The 23182-nt window shown below is 37.8% G+C and overlaps 1 protein-coding gene across 1 annotated transcript; it reads left to right on the top strand.

Annotated features, from left to right (window-relative positions):
* The first annotated feature begins 408 nt into the window (after nt 1-408).
* On the top strand, nt 409-22558 carry Tars1 (threonyl-tRNA synthetase 1). The gene is made up of 19 exons (XM_020162259.2): nt 409-592; nt 4152-4232; nt 6857-7047; nt 9181-9304; nt 10055-10176; nt 10637-10754; nt 11008-11072; nt 11149-11227; nt 11925-12071; nt 13195-13293; nt 14411-14577; nt 15590-15752; nt 15832-15969; nt 16306-16383; nt 16553-16653; nt 16744-16848; nt 20087-20159; nt 21181-21295; nt 22031-22558. The coding sequence occupies exons 1-19, from the start codon at nt 536-538 to the stop codon at nt 22177-22179; spliced, it is 2172 nt and encodes a 723-aa protein (XP_020017848.1). The 5' UTR covers nt 409-535; the 3' UTR covers nt 22180-22558.
* The last annotated feature ends 624 nt before the right edge of the window (nt 22559-23182 follow it).

Genomic DNA, 23182 nt, shown 5'->3' with positions numbered 1-23182 from the left:
TCAGCTGACCGTCACGCCGGATCCGGCGGCGCTGAGGCCGCAAGAAGCCCTGCAGTCCACCGGGATTAATGCAAGCTTCAGGTCCCCTAAACCTACCCAGAAATTACGCTAAACTCTGATTCACTACAGTGGCCGGAAAGACCCTACTAGAGCCAATCAGAACGTTAAGAAGGGCGCATGCGTGTTGCACACCGTACGGCTCTTGGAAGGGGCCAGTTGTGGGCGGGTCGGAAGTACGGATAAGGGCTACAGGTCTCTCCCCGCCGCACTCCAATATCCTAGACGAGATCTGTCACACAAGCAGCTTTTCCATTGGTTTAGAGCCAGAGGGCCCGCCTTCCCTTATTGTCAATTGGCTGCGCGTTCCGCCGGCCGGCTAGGGGCGGGGCTTGGATGTCTTCACATTGCATCAGCTGGTTCCTTGTGGGCCATGTGGCGCAAGCGCAGTGTCCTCTAGCGTATCTGCCGGAATCTGCTGGGCCTCAGGTGTCCTACGGACCGCGGTTTTCGGGTCCTGTTTTTTCGTGGTTCGTCCATGTCTGAGGATAAGACCAACAGCCCTTCAGGGAAGATGGGAGGCGAGGAGAAGCAGGTGAGCAGGCTTAGTGGGGTCTGGAAGCTGGGTTGGCTTCCCCGGGTGCCAGCACTACTGACCCGCAGGGGCGGGAAGCGGGAAGCAGGAAGCGGCGGGGGACGTTGGCGTTCCTGGGTGAGACAGAGTTCCCTTGGGCAGGAGTCCTCCGTTCCTAAAGCAGGGTGGGGATTTGCAGCTCATGTCTGGGTCCATCCTCATTTGCAAATGAGACTTTGAAAGAATTGCTCAGAGCCCCAGGACTGACTTAGATAGAAGCTCAAACAGAATTAAAATCTAGAGCGCCGGACCCTTAGAGGTAAAGAGTTCCAGTTGTACTGAGGGAAAACCCGAGTCCCTCAGGGCTAATCCAGTTTGCCCAAGTTTAGTTAGTTTTTAAGTGAATGGTGAAGCCTGATGATCCCATCTTACAAACTCCGTTTAAGTTAACATCTTCCGCCCTGCCCAGCGCCGGAGGCTGTCCTTATCACGTTCACACTTGCTGATCATGTCACCTCTGCACTTTCTCTTTGGTGGCATCCATCCTTTGCTTAGGTCACTTTCACACTGTTGAAGTGTTTTTGTTTGTTTGTTACAATAAACAAATGTGTAATTATACATTCCTGTCTCTGAGCTGGGTGATGTGGTAGTAAGATGAATTGCACTACATCCCTGACTATGAGGGCCTCCTTCAGTCTGGCAGAAGACAGGAAAACAGCCCTAGTTCTGTGTGGTCAGGGTGTGGGATTACAGAGGAAGCACCTGTTTGGAGAGGTGCTTTTGGACTGAGTTTGGAAGAGTGAGTTCAGGTAAATCAAGAAGGACAGAGCTGCTCAGGTAAAGGAAGGCAGTGAAAAGACACACAAAGGTGAGTCGTGTGTCTGGGCCAGATTAGAAGAGATATGACTGAATGGGTTGTGTACAGTAGTCAGAAGGATGTTTGTATTCTCCTCCTGAAGGGTTTTAAGCAGGGAAGTACTATATGTGTGGATTGTGTTAATAGAAACACCTCCGTCCTTGGGGGTGGGAGGTGGAGTGGAAAGAAGTGATGCTCCATGAAGGAGGTTGCAGTTGCTTTAGTGAGAAGTGGTGAGGTCCTCAGCAAAAGAAGCTTCTACCCTATTTGTAATAGGACAAGTCATTAAAAAGCCACAGTTTTCTGGCTTGTCCCCTCGGGGGACTGAATGGGGGAAAAGCATATGTGTACATTCTAAACTATAAATTTAATTTAAGGTGATAAATGATAGCTGTGTAAAGATCTTTTCATTTAAAATGGTGTATTTATTTACATTCTAAACTATAAATTTAATTTAAGGTGATAAATGATAGCTGTGTAAAAATCTTTTCATTTAAAATGGTGTATTTTATTACTTGATTACCTTTTTTGCTTAATGCAGTGTGGTCAATAACTTTACTTGTCCGTAAATATTCTACTGCGCCTTTCTTTTTCTTTTTGCAGTGCTGGGGATGCACCCAGGGCCTGGAGTATGCTATGCCAGCACTCTGCCACTGAGCTATAGCCTCAGCTCCCCATATGCCATTATTAATTGGAAGTTATGTATTGCAAACAAATAATAGGATTTCTCCCTCACTTCATCACTGAGCTAAACTCTCAGCTCCCTCCTGAATAATAATTACACAGTAGCTAATATTTATGGAGTGCTAACCATGGGCCTGGTACTCTACTACAGTGTTTTTCACATGTTCAGTACTCAGTTCTTATGACCTGGATTCTGCTACCCCCCTATTCAAATGAGGAAAAAGGCCCAGGAACAGTAAATAATTCGATCAGCGCTCCTAAACTTCTCTCCCATCATCTGCTTGGGAAGAACCAGAGATAGAATCTTCATCACATTATTGGAATTCCACATGTCTGTCTCAGCTGTCAAGTCCCTGGGATTGAATTTACTTAAACTGCATCCTGCTGATACTTCTCTTCCAATACCTTACCATCCCTAAGGAAGATAATTCAGTAGCTTCATTTCATAATCCAGTTCTCTGTCCTAACTTTCAGCTTAAAATTTGTGCTTTCTGTTTTAAAACTACAAAATAGACCATCATTTCTGTGGTGTAATGAAGGAGTATGGGGAATGCTATACTCTATTGGTTAGTACTTTACTTGATTAGAGTGGAGTTAATTTAGGTTCATTATTCATCCATTGGGTGTGATTGGACTTTGGAAGCATATTAAATCTAGACTCCTGAAATGAGGGAAGTTTTAGTTCAGCATAAGATTAGAAATCATATTTTTAAAATTTAGTCAGTTTTAAAAATTATAACAGCAACATGTTTTGTAAGATTTAAAAAACAAAAACCAAAATGGCCACCAGCTGAAAAATGAGTAAATAAACAATGGATGCTGGGGGGGCGTCTCTGTGGTAGAGTGCATGCACCAAGCTCTGCCTTCTATCCTCCACACGTGCATACACACAAAATCCCAGAACATTATGTAGCAGTAAAAAGGAATGGAGTACTGACACATGTTACAACATAATGATCTTGAGTGAAGAAAGCAGACACAAAAAAACCTCATACTGTATGATTTCATTTGTTTGAAGTGCCCAGAATAGGCAAATCCAAAATCCATAGAGACAGGAGGTAGACCAGTGGTTACCAGGGTAGGGTGTGGAGGGAGCAGGTGGCGAGTGCTAATGAGTACAGGATTTTTTTGGAGGAGTGTCATGAAAATACTCTCAGATTAATTATGGTGATAGTTGTAAAGCTGTGAATCCACTAAAAACCATTCAGTTGTACATTTTACACAGGCAAATTATATGGTGCATGAGTTCTATATCAATGAAGCTGTTTAAAAAAATCAAAGATCATAAGCAAAGGCTAGGGTGTAGCTTAGTAGTACAGCACTTGCCTAGCATCCACAAGACCCTGGGTTCAATCCCCAGCACCACACACACACACACACACACCATCACAAATATATAAAACTAAATAAAATTGCCCCAACACCTCCCCATACAGGACTTTAAAATTTTCTGTGATTATACTTGCTTCTAAATGAAGTCATTATTCCTTCTGATAACTTTTAGTCTTACTTCCATCTGAGCCCTGGTCCTTTAAATCCCCACACTTAACTATGGCCCTAGCTTATTTGACATCTAATCTTAATGCTGCATTTTTTTCTCCCAGGAAATAACTCCTCCTGAATTAACTGCGTAATTCTTTACGGCTATATATTTAGTACAGTGCTAAGTAATCTGAAGTGAGAGTCATAGGAATAGTTAAATGAAATTTGAGGAATTGCACATTGGTAAGCAGCTCCTCTCTTCTTTTCAGGATTTCTCTTTATTGTGAATTCTTAGTTTGTTTTTGCCAGAGAAGAAATTTTCCAATCTTTCAAAATCAGATTTCCTTTTTTTTTTGGATGATACTGGATAGTAGGGTTTGAACTCAGGGCATCATGCTTGCTACACAGGTGCTCTAGCATTTGAGACATGCCACCAGTCCCAGATTTTCTTTTTTTAACAGATGTTAAATTAACATCTTCAAAACTTTCTTGGGGAATCATGGACAGAGGATGTCAAATTAAAATATAAAACCTTCTTTTCTTTTTTTGCTTATTTAGGTAGATACTAGTGAAGAGAAGCGAAAGGAAGGAGGCAAGAAGAAGAACAAAGAAGGATCTGGAGATGGAGGCCGAGCAGAGGTAAAAGTTACAGGCTCTTGTTATCACAGGTTGGCAGGGAACAGGGAACCATCACAGACTTTAGTTAACAGGGCACTCCCCTGTAAACTATGGCACATGGAAAACTCAGAAGAATTAGGAAAAGATAATCTAAGAAGAGAAAAATATGTGCAGTTGTTTGTTATTGCAAAAGGAAAACAGTATGATTGTTAAAAAATCTGATAGTAGGAATAGGTATAAAAATCAAGAGAATGAAAGCTAGAACGAAAAGGTCTGTGGTAATTAATGAGTTGCCGGTAACATGGTAGTCTTCTGAGCATTTCACTAAATGAGATGTTATGGGATAAAGACAGTGAGTGCTTGAGCACTGGATATCCCAGACACTAAAGAAAGCCTAGTTCCTTCATCTCTTTCTCACTGTTTATATGTGGACCTGCCTTTAGGGTCTGGTTTAAAGATGGGATAGACCCTTGTGAGACCTCTCAAATCTAGAGAAAATACTTTCAGTTACCTTCTATCTGACTGAAAGGAGCTGGCATTTCAAAAGCCAGTCCAGAATCCACCTGTTTCCAGTGTGTCTTACTTTAGGAGGCAGTTAAACTCGTCTTTCTGCTTTAGTCATTGCAAATGTTTTATTGAAGACTTTAGAAATCTACCAAGATGTAGAAGCACAAAGGAATAGGATTTTTTAAGGTAGCTCAATAAACTGACTTTAAAGAGCTATTGTTACAAATGCTGCAGCTGTTAACTTTATAGTGTTTCATTTAAGGATAACCTTATTAGTGGTAAATGTGGTGCTGCTTTGAGCCTTGCCTGACCACTTCTCTTCAATTCAATATATATATTCCCCACTGTTCCTTACACTTTATACTTTTAATATAATTGTATATTCTATTCTCACAGCTTAAGGATTAGCCTAGAAATAGAAAACAAAGGTTATAATTAAAGAACTTGTTTAAGCGGGGCATGTGATTAAATGTTTTAAGTGATCTATCTAGCAAAAAATATGTTTGAAATTATGTTTTAAAATATGTTGTACAGTGATATGTCCAAGATCTCACCACCTCCACCCTCATCATTTATGTGTGTCTCATCCTTGTTCCCCTTCTAATGCACGGTGAGGTCTTGCTGATCTCCGTATTGCCAGAGCCCAGCGCAGAGGGTAGCTTCTCAATGAATGTTGAGTAAATAAGTTTGATACTAAGTTCTTTTGACTGGAAAGTGTCAAGTGGATATGGAGATAGACTGCAGAAGGACCAAATAATGTGCACTGGACTAAGGGGTTCAGATTGTGGTTGCAGAATGACTGGCTCTGAAGTATTTGTTAATTCCTTAGATTTTCACCAGCAAGAGTAAGGGGCCCCTGTGATAATTTGATGCAGAGCTCCCAAGGGATGACAAAATGACTAACAAAAGAGAGGAATTGCCTCTGTAGGAGAAATTATAGGCATGTCCCACTATGCCTGGCAATAGTTGATACTTTCATTATAATTAAACAGAAAATCATAGCAAACAATAAACCATTCCCACTTTGCATTTATATACTGCTATTAATATCTGTGTTACTGTTGGGCAAGGCAGTACACACCTCTAATTGTGGCACTCAGGAGGCTGAGCAAGGTAGGAGGATCATGAGTTCAAGGCCAGTGCGAGCTACATAACTAGTTCAAGGTCTCAAATACAAACAGCGCCACCCACCCTCCCCACCCCCCCCTGCCAAAAAATATCCATGTTATCATTTGAAGAGATACTGTAGATGCTAATGGTTTGACTCCTTCATGACTAGATTCACTGCTTGCTTTTTGAAATGGAATCTTGGACATTGAAGTCAGATTTTTTTATTGTCATCCTTTTCTTTTGCTACTTTTCTGGGGATTTCAGTGGATCTTTTATATAAAACATTTTGGTTAATTTTATCAACTCTGTGGGCAGTAGTGTTGTGCTGTTTTCTTTGAATACTCCAGAAAAGCTAGGTGTAGTGGTACATGCCTATAATCCCAATCCCAGCACTTGGGAGGCTGAGGCAGATTAATCTCCAATTCCAGCCTGGGTTGTACCAGGCCTGTCTGGGCTTCATAGTGAGGACCCGTCTAAAAGAACCTCTACCACCACCAATAAAAACCAGGAAAGATGATTATGGCATCTTTGAATTTGATAAATAGTTTCCTTGAAAGGGATCCCTAATTCTAATGAATTTACAGTTGGTTGTGAGTAGAAGTACAGGCTGACCAGCTGCACAGACCATCCCCTGAACAAGATTGAAACAAAATGGGAAAGCCAACTCATTATTTGATTTCCAGTAATGCTTGTAACTGTACTTATGAGGTCATTTAGTTAGAAAAGACCTTAAAAAGACATCTTAGAAGATAAAAAAATACAATAATAATATTTTGAAAATGGTGATATTTGTCAATTCAGGATGTTGTTTTTATGCTTCTCTTTTTTAAAAAATAAGAATTGTAAGAAGAGATCACTTTGTTCCCTTTTACCCTTATTTAGGACTAGATTGATGCCCAATGACTATTGTACTCTATTTACCACAGCAAATTAGTAATCATGGGTTTGCATATTGTCTGTTATTTTTTCTCTTTATAGGAAAGCAGATATTCACTGATTATGTGTTTTCTCATTTTGTTGTCTTCCAGTTGAACCCTTGGCCTGAATATATTAACACACGTCTTGATATGTATAATAAACTAAAAGCAGAACATGATTCCATTCTGGCAGAAAAGGCAGAAAAAGATAGCAGGCCTATTAAGGTCACTCTGCCCGACGGTAAACAGGTCGACGCAGACTCCTGGAAAACTACACCATATCAAATCGCTTGTGGGATTAGGTATGAACTCCGCCTATATGACTATTATATAGTTTGTAATATAACTAAACTTTCTTTTATTGTCTTGCCAGGGTTTATCTTCATAATATTTTTATGTTACTATTCCATGTCTCATGCTAAAAATGTTAAAAATGAAGGTATGTCATCTCACATGGAAAGCTAAAAAAACTGATAGATGGCATATGAAAAAAAAATGTCATACTTGTAAGTTCAAAGAAGGACCAAACTTACTGGGTTGGAAAGAAATTATTTCAAGTAGCTGAAATTATTTCAAGCATACATTGTAATAGAGCAAACACTTTCTTTATCTAATGTGATTGGGGTCAGTTGGTGGTCAGCTTATCAGAACGTGACAAGTTGGGAAAGCATAATCTTAAACCAGCTACTCACAAACTAAAATCATAGCTTGTTTTCATACAACCTGAAAGATAAGAATGTTTAACATTTTTAAATGGTTGAAGAAAAAATCATAACAACTAAGAATATGCAACAGGGACATTATATTCCCTTTATAGAAAATGTTTGCCAATCTGTCTTAATTTAAAATATAAAAAACTATACATATTGAGTGTTTTTATATTTCTAGGCCAAGGCTTTTTGAGATAATGGTGCTGTTAGAGTTCTTACGTTATCAGAACACACATGAGAAGCAATTTTGAGTGTAGACTCCTTCCAAATTTTTATGTAGTTATTTTACTCACACCTAATGACAGTATTTTTTTTTTATATCTTGCCTTTACCAAACCTTGCCAGATATTCAACTTGGTTTCATAGAAAACGTAATTTCCTTAATTTGTATTATGTTTTGAATATATCTTTAACATTATCAATTATTATGTAATTTTAAATTTATTAATGTATTGTATTAAGCCACATGAAATCACCATGTCAGTTGTCAAATATTTATCTGCAGTGTTGTTTAGCCCAAGATATAAAATAATTAGCTTCTAAGCAGGCCTGGGAACCAACACACCTGATTCCTGGGAGGCCCACTGTGCAACCAGTGCAAGTAGAAACAGTAAGGCCTGTGGGCCATGAGCCCTCACTGTGCCACAGGGACTGGCTAGTTCTTTCTGTGGAGTTAATTTGACAAGTACTTCAGCCTTTCATTTTACAGATCATTTTGGAAGTCTGGTTGGTGAAGAGATTCTTCTGTTTTTACACAATGAGATTGTAGCTGTGTCAGTATTACAATTCAGGCCCCTTTTTAGTCTAGGAACTTTTTCATGTACAAGTGCCAAAACTACAAAATTCAAAATTGAATCACCTAAAACTTTAATGGGTTTTAGTAGCTCTAGAGTTAAACATTTTTATAAAAGCCCAGAATAACTTCTTGTTCAGGATTATAGCATGAATAATGGACTATTTACAGGTTCAGGTGATTATTGATGAATATGAAAGAGAAGAAGAAGACTTGCTTTATTTACTTCAAAAGGTTTTCCTTTTTTTTTTGTGGTATTGGGGATTGTACTCAGGGCCTCTTGCATGCTAGGTAAGTGTTCTGCCACTTTACCTATGCCCCCAACCTCCTCCACACCACCTTTTTTTTTTTTATCTCAGGGCCTCACAAGCAACTACCAGTTAAGCTACACCCCCAGACATTTTTGTCTATGTTATATAAAAAAAGAAAACTTTATTAGACAGTTTTTTACTTTACCTCTATATTTGCTATAAATGCTATCATTTTAGGCATTTATAAAATTTATTCTGAGGTTAGCATTGTTCAAGAAAGGATCTGGAACACATTTTAAGCAGAGAAGCTATTTAGTAGCCCTCTTTTTTTCTCTTTGGAGTCTAAATAGCTTGACTTTTTTCACTTGGAAACATGAAACGATTAGTCAAACCACTGGGAATTGTTATTGCTTATTAATCAACGTTGCTATGTCTGCTTATATAAGAAGCATAAAATGTCATATAATGGTGTTCTAAGTTTTCATGATCTTCCAGTTACATTCTTGAGTAGTGTTACTTTTTCACTTTATTTAAGATACAGATGCAGCTATATAAAATTGATAATAGTTAATGAATGATAAATATAGCATTTATTTTTCTGTTGTCAAATTGCATATGGGGAGAGAGATTCTTCTTTTAGAGTCATGTGTGTGTTATACATATCTGTATATTTTTTTAAAGTCAAGGCTTGGCTGACAACACTGTTATTGCTAAAGTGAACAAAGTTGTGTGGGACTTAGACCGCCCATTGGAGGAAGATTGTACGTTGGAGCTTCTCAAGTTTGAGGATGAGGAAGCTCAAGCAGTAAGTTCCTAATCAGTGTTCATTAATTTGGAGTGACTATGTGACTGAGCGCCATGTGAGGGAAAACAGTATTTGTTTCAGTGACAAGTATGTGGATCAGTGGTTTTCAAATGTATCGTGTTGTCTATAGGCTATTTATACAGATTTTTAATATCACTTTAGTATATTAGTAATAAATCCTGAAAAAACTGCTTTGAGTATATTCTGTGACTCATCCGAATGACTGTCTGAAAGCCAAGTGCTGCCTTTTAATCCCAGTGTCCATTGTTTCTTGTGCTTTATCATTGTGTTGTGGCATCACGTTGTACCACCTTGTTTGTTTTGGGCCAACAAAGTAAAAGCAGGTGTAGTTCTTAAGGGATAGCCAACTAAAGGCCACCTCATGGTATCAGGGACATAAAGCTAAGGCACAATGACTCAGAAAAACCTAAGCCATTTTAGTTGGTAAGACAGTTACACGGAGTAGCAGTCGTATTCAGAGAACAAATCTATCCTGTTTAATCAATGATGCTACACTGAATTAACTTGAAACAACTAAACCAGATGGATTCTGTAGTATAAATACAATTTTATAATTAGAAGTTATTAATTTTGACTGTGGGTAGAATCACACTGTATTTTATGGCTTTTTAAATTTAGATATTTATTTTGGGTTTATTTATTATAAATTTTATCCATCTCTTTCAAAAAAACCTTATTACTACTCATAGGCCAAGATGAGCATCCCTTTTTTTTTTTTTTAATTTTCAGGTATATTGGCACTCAAGTGCTCACATAATGGGTGAAGCCATGGAAAGAGTCTATGGTGGATGTTTATGTTATGGTCCACCGATAGAAAATGGATTCTATTATGATATGTACCTTGAGGAAGGGTAAGTAATGAAACTGCATAAAGGAAAATAAAATCCCAGTGATTGTGGGTCTCTAAGTTATTTTGAAAGACTTTTCAATAAAGGAGGAAGAATAGAAGGCTCATTGCTCTAGTCACCAGGTGTTCACTTGTCAAAACCTGAAGTATTACAATTGATTTGTGGAAATAGAGGCTGCAATGAGATCTCTGTTGATGGAGCTCTACCTCCATCAATCTAGAAGTAAAATCTGGAAAATAAAATGAAACTGCTCGTCCCCTCTCCTTCAAACCTGGTGATAGAGTTATAGGGGAAAGGTCACTTGTGGGAAAGGTCTCCATGATGACCAAGTTAGACGCCAATGAAAATATAAAAATACTTTATGAAAAATGTTTGGCATAAAATTCTAGTGTAATGCAAGGGTCTAATTTTTCTATATAAAAATAATCCTTCTATACAAAAATTATACTTTCTTCTCCTTCAGGGGTGTGTCCAGCAATGACTTCTCTTCTTTGGAGACATTATGTAAGAAAATAATAAAAGAAAAACAGGCTTTCGAAAGATTGGAAGTTAAGAAAGAAACTTTACTGGAAATGTTTAAGGTAATTGAACCTTAACCTATGACCTCTACTTTTATTTTATTCTCTAATATTGCTTAAAGTTGTACCTCTGGGATTAGTGCGCCAATATCAAGTTTTCTTTTTAAAAAAATAGCGTTTTTAAAATATTAAATATTGGCATATTCATACTCACAGAATGCTATATAACAAGATGTATTTTGACTTATGTTTTAGCTATATGGTACGTAGAGATAAGAATTAAGGGAATTTTGAAATCTTTTTTTCCTGTTTTTAGTACAACAAGTTCAAATGCCGCATATTGAATGAAAAAGTAAACACTCCAACTACAACCGTCTATAGGTGAGAATGTCAGATGTCATTAAATACAGTTATTGTGTATGTCAGTTTATCTTGGTAAAATTCCTTTTGTCTTTAGGTGTGGCCCCTTGATAGATCTTTGCCGGGGTCCTCATGTCAGACACACTGGAAAAATAAAGAGTTTAAAAATACACAAGGTGAGCATTGTAACTTCAAAGACTGTATAAATGTATTTTCCTAGTATAGATATTTGTGTAACCTCTCATTGGTCTTGCATTTCTCATTTTTTCCTTTCATATATAAGGATTTTTTTTTCTCGCACTATACTAACCAGGTACTACATGTGTCATAAGTCACCATTCCTTAGGAATAGGCCATCATGGCTTTACAAGTTTTGAGCCTCACTGTAGAAATACACATTTTTGGCTTTTGTGTGTCTACATTAATAATTACTGAAGTTGTTACTAGTTTTATACTAGGTCATAAGCATAGTAATTATTAGGATGCACTTTAAATCGTGAGGATAATTGATTTGTTTTCTTTCACTCCTTTCCATTTTGCTTAATTGTTTTGTGACAAGTGCCCTTTTAGTCAGAGTGGTGTTGGTGGGATTGTGGTTTGAGTGAATATTGAAAGGTGAGAGGTAGGTATTTTTGAGGGAAGCAAACAGCCAACTTTGTGCTGTGGAATGAACCCAACTACTCACAGAAGGCCCCAAAGCAATGGAAAACATTTACTAGGGTGTGCATTTTATGTCTTTTTTTTTTTTTTTTTTGTAAAAAGGATCAGTATGAATTTGAATCAAAGTGATTATGAGAAATAGCATCCAACTCAAAAAATAAATGAAAAGCTTACAAATTTGAATACTGTGTCATTGTTGATTCTACTTTTCAGAATTCTTCCACATACTGGGAAGGCAAAGCAGATATGGAGACTCTCCAGAGAATTTATGGCATTTCATTCCCTGATCCCAAAATGTTGAAAGAGTGGGAGAAGTTCCAAGAAGAAGCTAAAAACCGAGACCATAGGAAAATTGGAAGGGTACGTTAAGAAACAACGATACTAGGACTGGTGCAGTGGCTGAAGTGGTAGAGCGTCAGCCTAGCAAGTGCGAGGTCCTGAGTTCAAACCTCAGTACCTCCAAAAAAATAAAAATAAACCAACAACAAAAAACAATGATATGTCCAGATTGAGTTTTCTGAAATTTCATTTGTAATTAGGCTGTGTGAACTACTGGAAATTTATATTTTGAAGAGGTGAGGTGCTTAGATTTCAAGTGCCTGTGGTAACTGTGTCCCGTGTTCTTTCTGATTGTCCACACTATCTTCCTGGAGTATGAAATTGAGACGAATGCTGGTATTTCCTAGAGCTGAGAGACTTGGGAGACCATCTGGTCTCACAGGCTCATTTTAAAGATAGGGAAGCTGAGTCTCAGAAAGATTAATCTACTTGTTGCCTAAGGGGCATAGTAAGTCATTGACAGAGTCGACATCGTCATTTTCTTTACACAGTATCTCTTCGTACTTTCAGATGACCTCTAAACTGGAAGTAAGAGTTGACAAGGACACCTTCCCTAAAATAGGGTTCTCTGTCAGAGGTCCTGAGCTGTTAGATTATGAAGTTTGAGTGGGAGGCAGCATCCATTGCCTTGCTGCTTTGATTTTCTGAAATAAATTGCAGCAGTGAAGAAGCTGGCAGTGACTGCTTAGCTACTCCCTGGGAGCTTTGGGCATTCGGTGGTGGTGATTGAGGGGAACAAAAACATAAGAGTGTATATTTCATCCTGACCTGAATTTAGCCAATTTCATCTCCATTATCTGTTTCATTTGTCTTTTTCCCAGTCTCCTTCCTGTCCTTCATATACAAACAAAGAAAAAGAAAGAAAATAAGTAAATGAAAAAAGTCCCAGATTGTGTAGCTTTGAGAAATTAAAAACTGTAACGATAGAACTGAGAGACCCTTGTTACATGTCACCATTGGGTAAAGTTGACCAGATTGAGGACTTGAACAGGCTGGAAACATACATCAGAAGCACTAACATGGTTTCCTTATTTAAGATTGGCACTAATTGAAATATGGGACATTGTGACAATATTTTGATCTCAGGAAAACTGAAGTTCATGTTTATATACATATATAAGCAATCTTTTGCTCTTTTATCCAGGATCAAGAACTGTATTTCTTCCATGAACTCAGCCCTGGAAGTTGCTTTTTCCTGCCAAAGGGTGCCTACATTTATAATACTCTTATGGAATTCATCAGAGTAAGCCATATTTGCTACTTTCTTCTGAAGATTTAGGATAGATGGTTTTAAAATAAGGTTTGCTAAAATGAGAGGTAATCTGTAGTTGAGAAGAAGTACATGAAATGATAACCAAAAAGAATAAACTGGGGGAAATTTGGGATCTCATAAATTGCTGAATTATTTTTTCTTGGGCTTGAGGTATGGCTCAAGCAATAGGGTAACTAACTGCTTGGCAAATGTGAAGCCCTGAGTTCAAACCCCAGTACCATACATGCACACACACACACACACACACACACACACACACACACACAAGATTCTTCCTAATATATGATTTTGTCTATATACATTATTACAGACACAGAGTGAAGCTGGTGAGCTTGAAGTAGGACCTGTAGCAATTTACACAATAGCTTTCTTCCTCTTTAACCACTCATTTATATTTTCCTTAGAAAAAACAAATTATGAAATATTTCAAGCATAACTTTATAGGGAAGAGTGTAAGCAGTACTTATCACACAAATTTAATGTATATTTGCTTTGCTGCAGAGTTTTTAAGATGTAAAAAAATGCTGCAATACAGTTTTGCTGGGTTTTGTTTTGCTTTTTTAAGACATCCATTGGATCCATTTCCCTCCTTTCCTAGAGGAAATTACTGTTTTACAGTTGGCATGGATCCTTCTTGTTCATGTTACTTAACATTTACTCTATTTATATGAACCCTTAAATTATTTATGCTTGTGTTTCAGTGTATATTTAGTAAGTCTCATTATGTATCAGTCTGCATTAATTTTGATTTTCTTTTTTATATACATAAAAATCCAATTTGTTTATTTTCATTTGTTAACATACTATTCTGTTATTTGCTACCATACTCTGCTTATTTCTTTATTGATGCACACTGGTATGGGGTCTAATTTTTCCACATTTCTGACCATGCTACATAAATCATTTTCATTAGCCTCTGTCTTCCTATGTAAGAGTTTCTTATTTTGTATACACCTACAGGTGAACTTCTGGGTCATGGTATATGTGTGTCTGGACTTTACTAGATTGTGTTAAATTGCTCTGAATTTTCCCTCCCTCCAAAATATGAGCATTAGGTTGCCTACCAATGTGTTCTTTTCTCTAACAGAGTGAATATAGGAAAAGAGGTTTCCAGGAGGTAGTCACCCCAAACATCTACAACAGCCGCCTCTGGATGACCTCAGGCCACTGGCAGCACTACAGCGAGAACATGTTCTCCTTTGAGGTGGAGAAGGAGCTCTTTGCTCTTAAGCCCATGAACTGCCCAGGACACTGGTATTCATCAGCTTTGAGTTTTCTATTAAAGATTTTCATGTGCTGTTATTGGTCCTAGAATACTTTACCCCCTTTGAAAGAATTTTGATAAAGTCTGTAATCAGAATAATATTTAAATGCAACTTTATTGTTGTATTATTTTAGCTTTCTACCCAACTAGATACCCAGTTCTATAGACATTTAGAAGTTGCACTGGAGTCATAGCAGTGAACAAGGCAGAGTATAAAACAGGAGATTGCATATGAGGTGTAGTGATTTTTCTTGTTCTTTTTTAGAAATGTGTTCTAGCAAAACATATTGCTAATGAATTAATATACTTGGAAAAATCTTTTTGCCTTGAGGCCACTCTGCTTCCTATCCTGGACAGATGAAGAACAATGTGTGGGAAGACTTGGGAAAGCTGTGGATTTGGGCAGCTCAGGGTCCACAGCTCCTGGCAGGCAGGCCTGAAGGGAAGACAAGTGAAAAAGGAAATTCCATGAAGAAACTGGGCTCTACATGTTAGAGAACCAACCCAGTTCATTCTTAGTTTCCAGATTCCTCACCTTCTTCTGAAGTGCCTCCTACTAATAAGGAACCTCAAGCCCTTTTGGTCCTGACAAGAGAGCAAGTCTAACATTAGCTTCTACTGTCACTGTGCTCTGTGTGTGGCTTTATAAAAGTTATATTACAAGTCTTAAAGGCAGTTAAGGAAATTAACCTTTAATGGAAATACTGAGCATAGCATTTGACTCCAGGTTTATGGGAATATATTTTTCTGTCTTAACTATGGCTAATTCTATTATAATTCATTTGCCATTTTACTCATGCATGTGCTTCTATTGCTGTATGAAGCCCAGGATTTAAGAAATGTTTGTGTGAACACCTAGAATTGGCTTTATTCTTGTGATTTGTTTGCTTGTTTATTTGTTTTGGGTGCTGGAGATTGAACCCAAAGCCACATGCATGTCAAATAAGCACCCTACTGTGGGCTACATCAAAACCAGTGAATTTTACTTTCCTTTTTCTCCAGCCTTATGTTTGATCATCGACCAAGATCCTGGCGAGAGTTGCCTCTGCGGATAGCTGATTTTGGGGTACTTCATAGAAATGAGCTGTCAGGAGCACTCACAGGACTCACCCGTGTACGGAGATTCCAGCAGGACGATGCGCACATATTCTGTGCCATGGAGCAGGTACGAGGCCCGTGTGACTCAGTGCTTTGAATCAGAAAATAAAGGAAAATCGCCACTGTTTCTTTTTTTTAATTTAAAGATTGAAGATGAAATAAAAGGTTGCTTGGATTTTCTACGCACAGTATATAATGTATTTGGATTTTCCTTTAAACTGAACCTTTCTACTCGCCCAGAAAAATTCCTTGGAGATATTGAAGTATGGAATCAAGCTGAGAAAGTAAGTGGTGTTTTTTATTGTGCTTTGACTGAAATTTGGCTTGTCCTGTACTTTTAAGAAAGCTTTATAAATGGATGACACAAAAGAAAATTGGAAATGGTTTTTATATTTGATTATACTAAGTTTTTTCTGTATAATTTTAGAATTGGTTGAATGGGTTTTTTTGGCTATTAAGCTGTAAGCTTTAAAGGAGGCCTGTTTAAGAGTCTGTTTCCGTGCACAGAATTACAAGGCAGGAACAGCGATCATGAAAGAACCTATGACATTTTTAGTCTCAAATTAGATAAGGAAAGTTGCAGATGAACAAAAATTCAAATTATTTTGCTTTATCCTTAGCAACTTGAAAACAGTTTGAATGAATTTGGTGAAAAGTGGGAGCTAAATCCTGGAGATGGAGCTTTCTATGGTCCAAAGGTCAGTAACAAAGTATATCTGGGTAATGTGATTTTCATTTATGGGTGAAGGAACATTACTTTAAAATAAAATTTTTTAAAAAAGGAAAATCATTGCCAATCCAGCTGTTGAGCTCAGATCAGCATTAATATTGACAGCATCTTAAAATAACCCAATCTTTGCTTTGTAGATTGACATACAGATAAAAGATGCAATTGGTCGCTACCACCAATGTGCAACAATCCAACTGGACTTTCAGTTGCCCATCAGGTTTAATCTTACTTATGTAAGGTTAGTTCTGCTGTCTGCATTGATACTCTTTTAGGATATCTAAGGGAAAATAAATAGATATAATAAGGCAAAACAAATTTTTCTTTACAGCCATGACGGTGATGATAAGAAAAGGCCGGTGATTGTTCATCGAGCCATCTTGGGGTCAGTGGAAAGAATGATTGCCATCCTCACTGAAAACTATGGGGGAAAATGGTAAGACACATACACACATACACAAATACTTATTACTAGTAATTGTTTTCATTTCAAAACTTGATTTGTTTGAATATTACAGAATACTCCCATGAACCAATAAAGAAATGGGCAAGTGAACTAAACAGAACTTTCTCAAAAGAAGAAATTCAAATGGCCAAAAAACACATAAAAAAATGCTCACCATCTCTAGCAATAAAGGAAATGCAAACCTAAAACCACACTAAGATTCCACCTCACCCCTGTTAGAATAGCCATCATTAGCAACACCACTAACAACAGGTGTTGGCGAGGATTCGGGAAAAAGGAACCCTTTTACGCTGCTGGTGGGAATGCAAACTAGTACAACCACTCTGGAAAAAAATTTGGAGGTTTCTTAAAAATCTAAACATAGATCTACCATATGATCCAGCAATACCACTCTTGGGGATATACCCAAAAAAATGTGACTCAGGTTACTCCAGAGGCACCTGCACACCCATGTTTATTGCAGCACAATTCACAATAGCCAAGTTATGGAAACAGCCAAGATGCCCCACCACTGACGAATGGATTAAGAAAATGTGGTATTTATACACAATGGAATTTTATGCAGCCATGAAGAAGAATGAAATGTTATCATTCGCAAGTAAATGGATGGTACTGGAGAACATAATTCTGAGTGAGGTTAGCCTGGCCCAAAAGATCAAAAATCATATGTTCTCCCTTATATGTGGACATTAGATCAAGGGCAAACACAACAAGGGGAGTGGACTTTGATCACATGGTAAAGCAAGAGCACACAAGGGAGATATGAGGATAGGTAAGACACCCAAAAAAAAAAAAAAAAAACAAGATAGCATTTGATGTCCTCAATGCAAAGGAGCTAATGCAGAAACTTTTAAGCAACAGGCCAGTAGGAGAAGGGGACCAGGAACTAGAGAAAAGGTTAGTTTGAGAAGAATTAACTTAGAAGGTAACACATATGTACAGGAAAGCAATGCGAGTCAACTCCTTGTATAGCTATCCTTATCCCAACTAGCAAAAACTCTTGGTCCTTCCTATTATTGCTTATACTCTCTCCAACAAAATTAGAGATAAGGGCAAAATAGTTTCTGCCTGATAGCAAGGGAGTAGAGTGGGTAAGAGAGGGGGAATGGGGAGAAATGATCCAAACATTATATGCATATATGAATAAAAGAAAAAAAATAAAAACAATGATTTGATCAGGAAAAAAAATACTTTCAGTAAGGAACATACAGAAATTGTTTTGGGAATTTTTTTTTTTTTTTCCTTTTTGCTGGGATTGGGGTTTGAACTCGGGTTCACACTTGCAAAGCAGGCACACTACTGCCTGAGCCACAATTCCAGCCGCAGTATTTGTTTTTGATTGCCTTTCCAGTAATTTCATTTGGGGATTTGTATGGCTTTATCATTTTTGCCTAAGTAAATGAGTAGGCTTTTGGCTTACCTTGTTCAGTTTTGCTGATCAGAATAAGCAAATATTTTGACATCTTTTAGAAGCCAAACATTTTAGTTGAAAAAAATTGAAGATGCCAAATTGATTGACCTTTTTTTTTAAGTAGTTTTGTTTGGGCCCACAATGCAGTTGAAAGCAGCACAGCATTATCAAACACCCATTTGTAGAGTTGCAATATTAGTTGGATTGATTTAACACTTTTGTAGAATGTATACTGGGTTAATCGTATACATTATTATCATTCCCATATTATTCAAATTTGGTGAATGCAGATATTAAGGGAAGCTTTTTCATATTTGTCAATGAAATAAAATAATTTCTTCAGCTTTATTTCCCAAAATCAAATAAAATACGGGGTGCTTTCTCTACTTGGTGTCTAGAGGATGAGCTAATTTTTGTCAGAACTGTGGTAGATTGGAAAAGTCCACAATTAGGGTAGAATTTAGTGCCTACTCCAGCTTTTTTTTTTTCATTTTTCTTTTATTATTCATATGTGCATACAAGGCTTGGTTCATTTCTCCCCCCTGCCCCCACCCCCTCCCTTACCACCCACTCTGCCCCCTCCCTCTTCCCCCCCCTCAATACCCAGCAGAAACTATTTTGCCCTTATTTCTAATTTTGTTGTAGAGAGAGTATAAGCAATAATAGGAAGGAACAAGGGTTTTTGCTGGTTGAGATAAGGATAGCTATACAGGGCATTGACTCACATTGATTTCCTGTGCGTGGGTTTTACCTTCTAGGTTAATTGTTTTTGATCTAACCTTTTCTCTAGTTCCTGGTCCCCTTTTCCTATTGGCCTCAGTTGCTTTAAGGTATCTGCTTTAGTTTCTCTGCATTAAGGGCAACAAATGCTAGCTAGTTTTTTAGGTGTCTTACCTATCCTCACCCCTCCCTTGTGTGCTCTCGCTTTTATCATGTGCTCATAGTCCAATCCCCTTGTTGTGTTTGCCCTTGATCTAATGTCCACATATGAGGGAGAACATACGATTTTTGGTCTTTTGGGCCAGGCTAACCTCACTCAGAATGATGTTCTCCAATTCCATCCATTTACCAGCGAATGATAACATTTCGTTCTTCTTCATGGCTGCATAAAATTCCATTGTGTATAGATACCACATTTTCTTAATCCATTCGTCAGTGCTGGGGCATCTTGGCTGTTTCCATAACTTGGCTATTGTGAATAGTGCTGCAATAAATATGGATGTGCAGGTACCTCTGGCTACTCCAGCTTTTTACCTGAAGTAACAAAGCAACTGAACACAGAGGACTGATACGGAGAAACATTGGCCTGAAGTTGCGGCATCAGGCAGGTTTGACACCAGAAATGCCCCAAAGGAAGGCTTTTCAGTGGAAAAACTCAGTTTTTTATTCTTAGTAAAAATGGAACACTCATTTTTACCAAGTGCCATTATCACCAGTTATCAGTTAGAATTTTTTGAATCCTGCACAGGGGATCTTGAATAACCTTTGGCATTGTCTATGTCTCTCTTGAAGAATAAGCAATAAATAATCTAGTCACTGTAGTTATTCACCAGTTTGCTAACCCCTCTGTGGCCAGTATAGTTGCAGACTTTCCTTACTTAGGGTTAGTTTCCTTCTCCCAAGTCTCCTCCCTTAAGTATTAATGGATAGTTCAAAAATAAACACATACAAATCATGTAAAGTAGCCTTCACGTATTTCAGGAAAAGATACTAAACAGTAAACTTACTAAGAAGTGTGGCATCCAGTTTATGGAATGCACCCAGAATTGCATTAAATTCTTTTATTTTCTCCTTTAGGCCTTTCTGGCTGTCTCCTCGCCAGGTAATGGTAGTTCCAGTGGGACCAGCATGTGATGAGTATGCCCAAAAGGTAATCTTCAAATGTGACTTCTTTAAATTTGATATCTGTTTTTGGTTTTTTTTTTGAGGTGGCAGGGGGAGGTCTCACTTTGTTGCCCAGGCTGGCCTAGAACTTGTGATGCCTTAGGTTCTAGAGTAGCTGGGATTACAGTTGTGCACCCAGCACCCAGCTTAATATCGGTTGTTAAGCTTTTCAGATCTGATGAGCCATGTGTTCTTGGTAAATCAAGCTGCTTCTGATGAGAAATGTTACTGTTTTCCATCTGTATAAGCTGTATGCATTACATCATGTTGTAATGCCTTTTTCACCATGGTTCCATGACTAGAAGGCATATTCACATAGTGTTTAATAAACACTTACACATTTTAATGTTCAGAATTTTAAAAACCAAACTTTAAATATCAAGTACCTCTGTGTGATAGGTAAATTCAAATGCAAAATATAGCTTAGACTGTTTCTGGACTGTGTCTGTGAGAGCGTGGACCACTCTTTGTTGACTCAGGGCATTTTTAATTCAAATTTTTCAATTATTTGAGTTTTTCTCAGGTTAGTGTTATGGCATGTATCTTGTTCTTCCTATCAAAAACCTAACGTACTAATAAATATATAAATAACCATTCATACTTCACACCTTAAAGACTAGAACAGTCTGTTTTGATTTATCTTATAAGAAAGGTGATTAAAATTGATAATCTAAATTCTGATTTTTAAGGATTTTCCAAAATATTTACTTCAAGAGCAAAATATGGGCTTTTCTGTTTGCTGTTTTTTTGTTTTTGTGGTGCTGGGATCAAACCCAGTACCTCATGTGTGCTGGGTAAGTATTGAGCTACATTCCCTGTCCCTGTACTGTGTTTTTAATGTTTTAAAATGTAGACCCAAATCATTGTAAATATTATGTGCTTCATTATATCTTTTAGCAATCTTTTTTAATGCTTGCATGATCATCTAAATACTGTTAAACACTGTCACTTAAGATCAAACCGTAATTGTGATTTTAAGCCTGAAGAGATTGGTGTCTGTTCAATAGGTCCAGCAACAGTTCTATGATGCTAAATTCATGGCAGACGTTGATCTGGATCCAGGCTGTACATTGAATAAGAAGATCAGAAACGCACAGTTATCACAGTATAACTTCATCTTAGGTAAGAAAGGAAACGTGGCAGGCCTTAGGAAAGTCTGCTGAAGAGACATGGGCTTAAGTGAACTCTGGTCAGGAGTCTGCTTAGATCCTTCCTCCAGGTTTTTGTTTCTTCCTTTCTTTTTCTTGTGGTGCTGGGAATCAAATCCAGGGCCTCATGCATGCTTGGCTCCTTCTAGTCCTCATTCTTAAACTATTCATTTTCTTCAGTTGATACAACAAAAGAAAAAAAAATATCTTTAAAGATTTCTCCCCCTCATGCCATGTACTGCTTTTAAATGGTAAGCTTTTATTAAGTTGGTAGTGTACTGCAAATAGACAATTTTGTTGTTGTTGATGCTAGGAGTTGAACTTAACTCCTTTTGCTTTAGTTATTTTTTTGGATAGGGTCTTGCATTTTTGTCCCGGCAGTCTTCCTATTTACCCCTCTTGTGTAGCTGAGATGACAGGCATGAACCAATATACCCAAGTTGTTGGTGGAGGTGAGGTTTCACTAACTGCTGTTCATCCTAGTCCCTGCCACCTGAGTAACTGGGATTACAGGCCTGAGTCACCACCTCCACACCCCTGGTACTTACTTTTTTTTAACGAATAGAATTTTTAAGTCAGTTGCCCAACTATACATGGTTGCCTGCACAAAACCACAAGGTGGTTTTAAGATGTGTTACGCAGGTGGTCAAGATGAATCCTTCTGTGTCTTTAGGTTAAGTCTCACAAAGCTTTGTGTGTTCTGTTTCAGTTGTTGGTGAAAAAGAGAAAACCAGTGGCACTGTAAATATTCGCACAAGAGACAATAAAGTCCATGGGGAGCATACTGTTTCTGAAACCATTGAGCGGCTGCAGCAGCTCAAGCAGTCCCGCAGCAAACAGGCAGAAGAAGAATTTTAACAAAGAACTTTGTCCAGATGGGCGCAGATGAAAAGGATCAATCAGCAGTGCTTCCATATCATTAACTTCATACTCTGGGAAACATCTGTTTTTACAGAACTTGAAGTAGTTCTGCAGAGTCTGCATAGAGGACTGCAAGATCAATCTTTTGTGACCTAGACAGGTTTTAGATAATGGAGTTTTTCAAGAGCTCCATTAAAATTGTTTTGTTCATTAAATGTCTGAGTAATAGAAATAAAACATGAGGAATGCTTTGGTGTAATGTGGGAGGACTTTTATAAATTTAATCAGTTCAAAAATACTTTTTCTGAATTTGATTAAGGTACAAGAATTGGATCAGGGTGTAAAAATAAAGCTTTTACTAGCGTGAGTTGCAAAACTGCTCTGTCTTATCACATGATACAGGTGCATATGGATCAAGTTGTGTAATTCAGTTCTTGTCTTTAAATTTTACAACAAATATGCCACAGAGTGTGTGGAAAGGCAAATCTATAGGATCTACGGTTCTCAAGCTGGGATGTGTGCTGGGTGCTATAAGATAAACCTTTTTTTTTGGAGTGTCACTTTAACTGCTCTTGGGTGGACATCTTTTAAAACAATTTACAGCAATTGTGAATCTCTTATCCAGTAGATTTGGACATATGTTTAAGATAAAGGATGCATGTTGGAAGAAATAGATGGTGGTGGTGGACTGTGCTAGACCATGGAGCTTTTGTTACACAAGTTCTTTATTCCCTCATAAGGTAACAATTTTCAAATTTTCCTATCTGTGAATGGTGATTAGGAAAATGTCACAAAATAAGAATTCCTTAAGTGGATGCTTGTCAATTCCTCTTTAGTATAGTCATTGTTAAAAGTCAACTCTTGTCAGTCCTACAACACCAAGTAGCTTGTTGGCATGGGTTGCCTCAAAGAGACCGGATGTGCATAGATTAAACTCAGTTTAGTAAAGGAGATAAGATGTTTAATCAGGGTTTTTTGTTTTGTTTCAGAAGAGTGCCTT

Source organism: Castor canadensis, chromosome 6 (genome assembly GCF_047511655.1).
Source record: "Castor canadensis chromosome 6, mCasCan1.hap1v2, whole genome shotgun sequence".
In the NCBI taxonomy this organism is placed as follows: Eukaryota; Metazoa; Chordata; class Mammalia; order Rodentia; family Castoridae; genus Castor; species Castor canadensis.
Note: the sequence above shows the minus strand (reverse complement) of the source record. Positions and strands in the feature narration are given on the sequence as shown.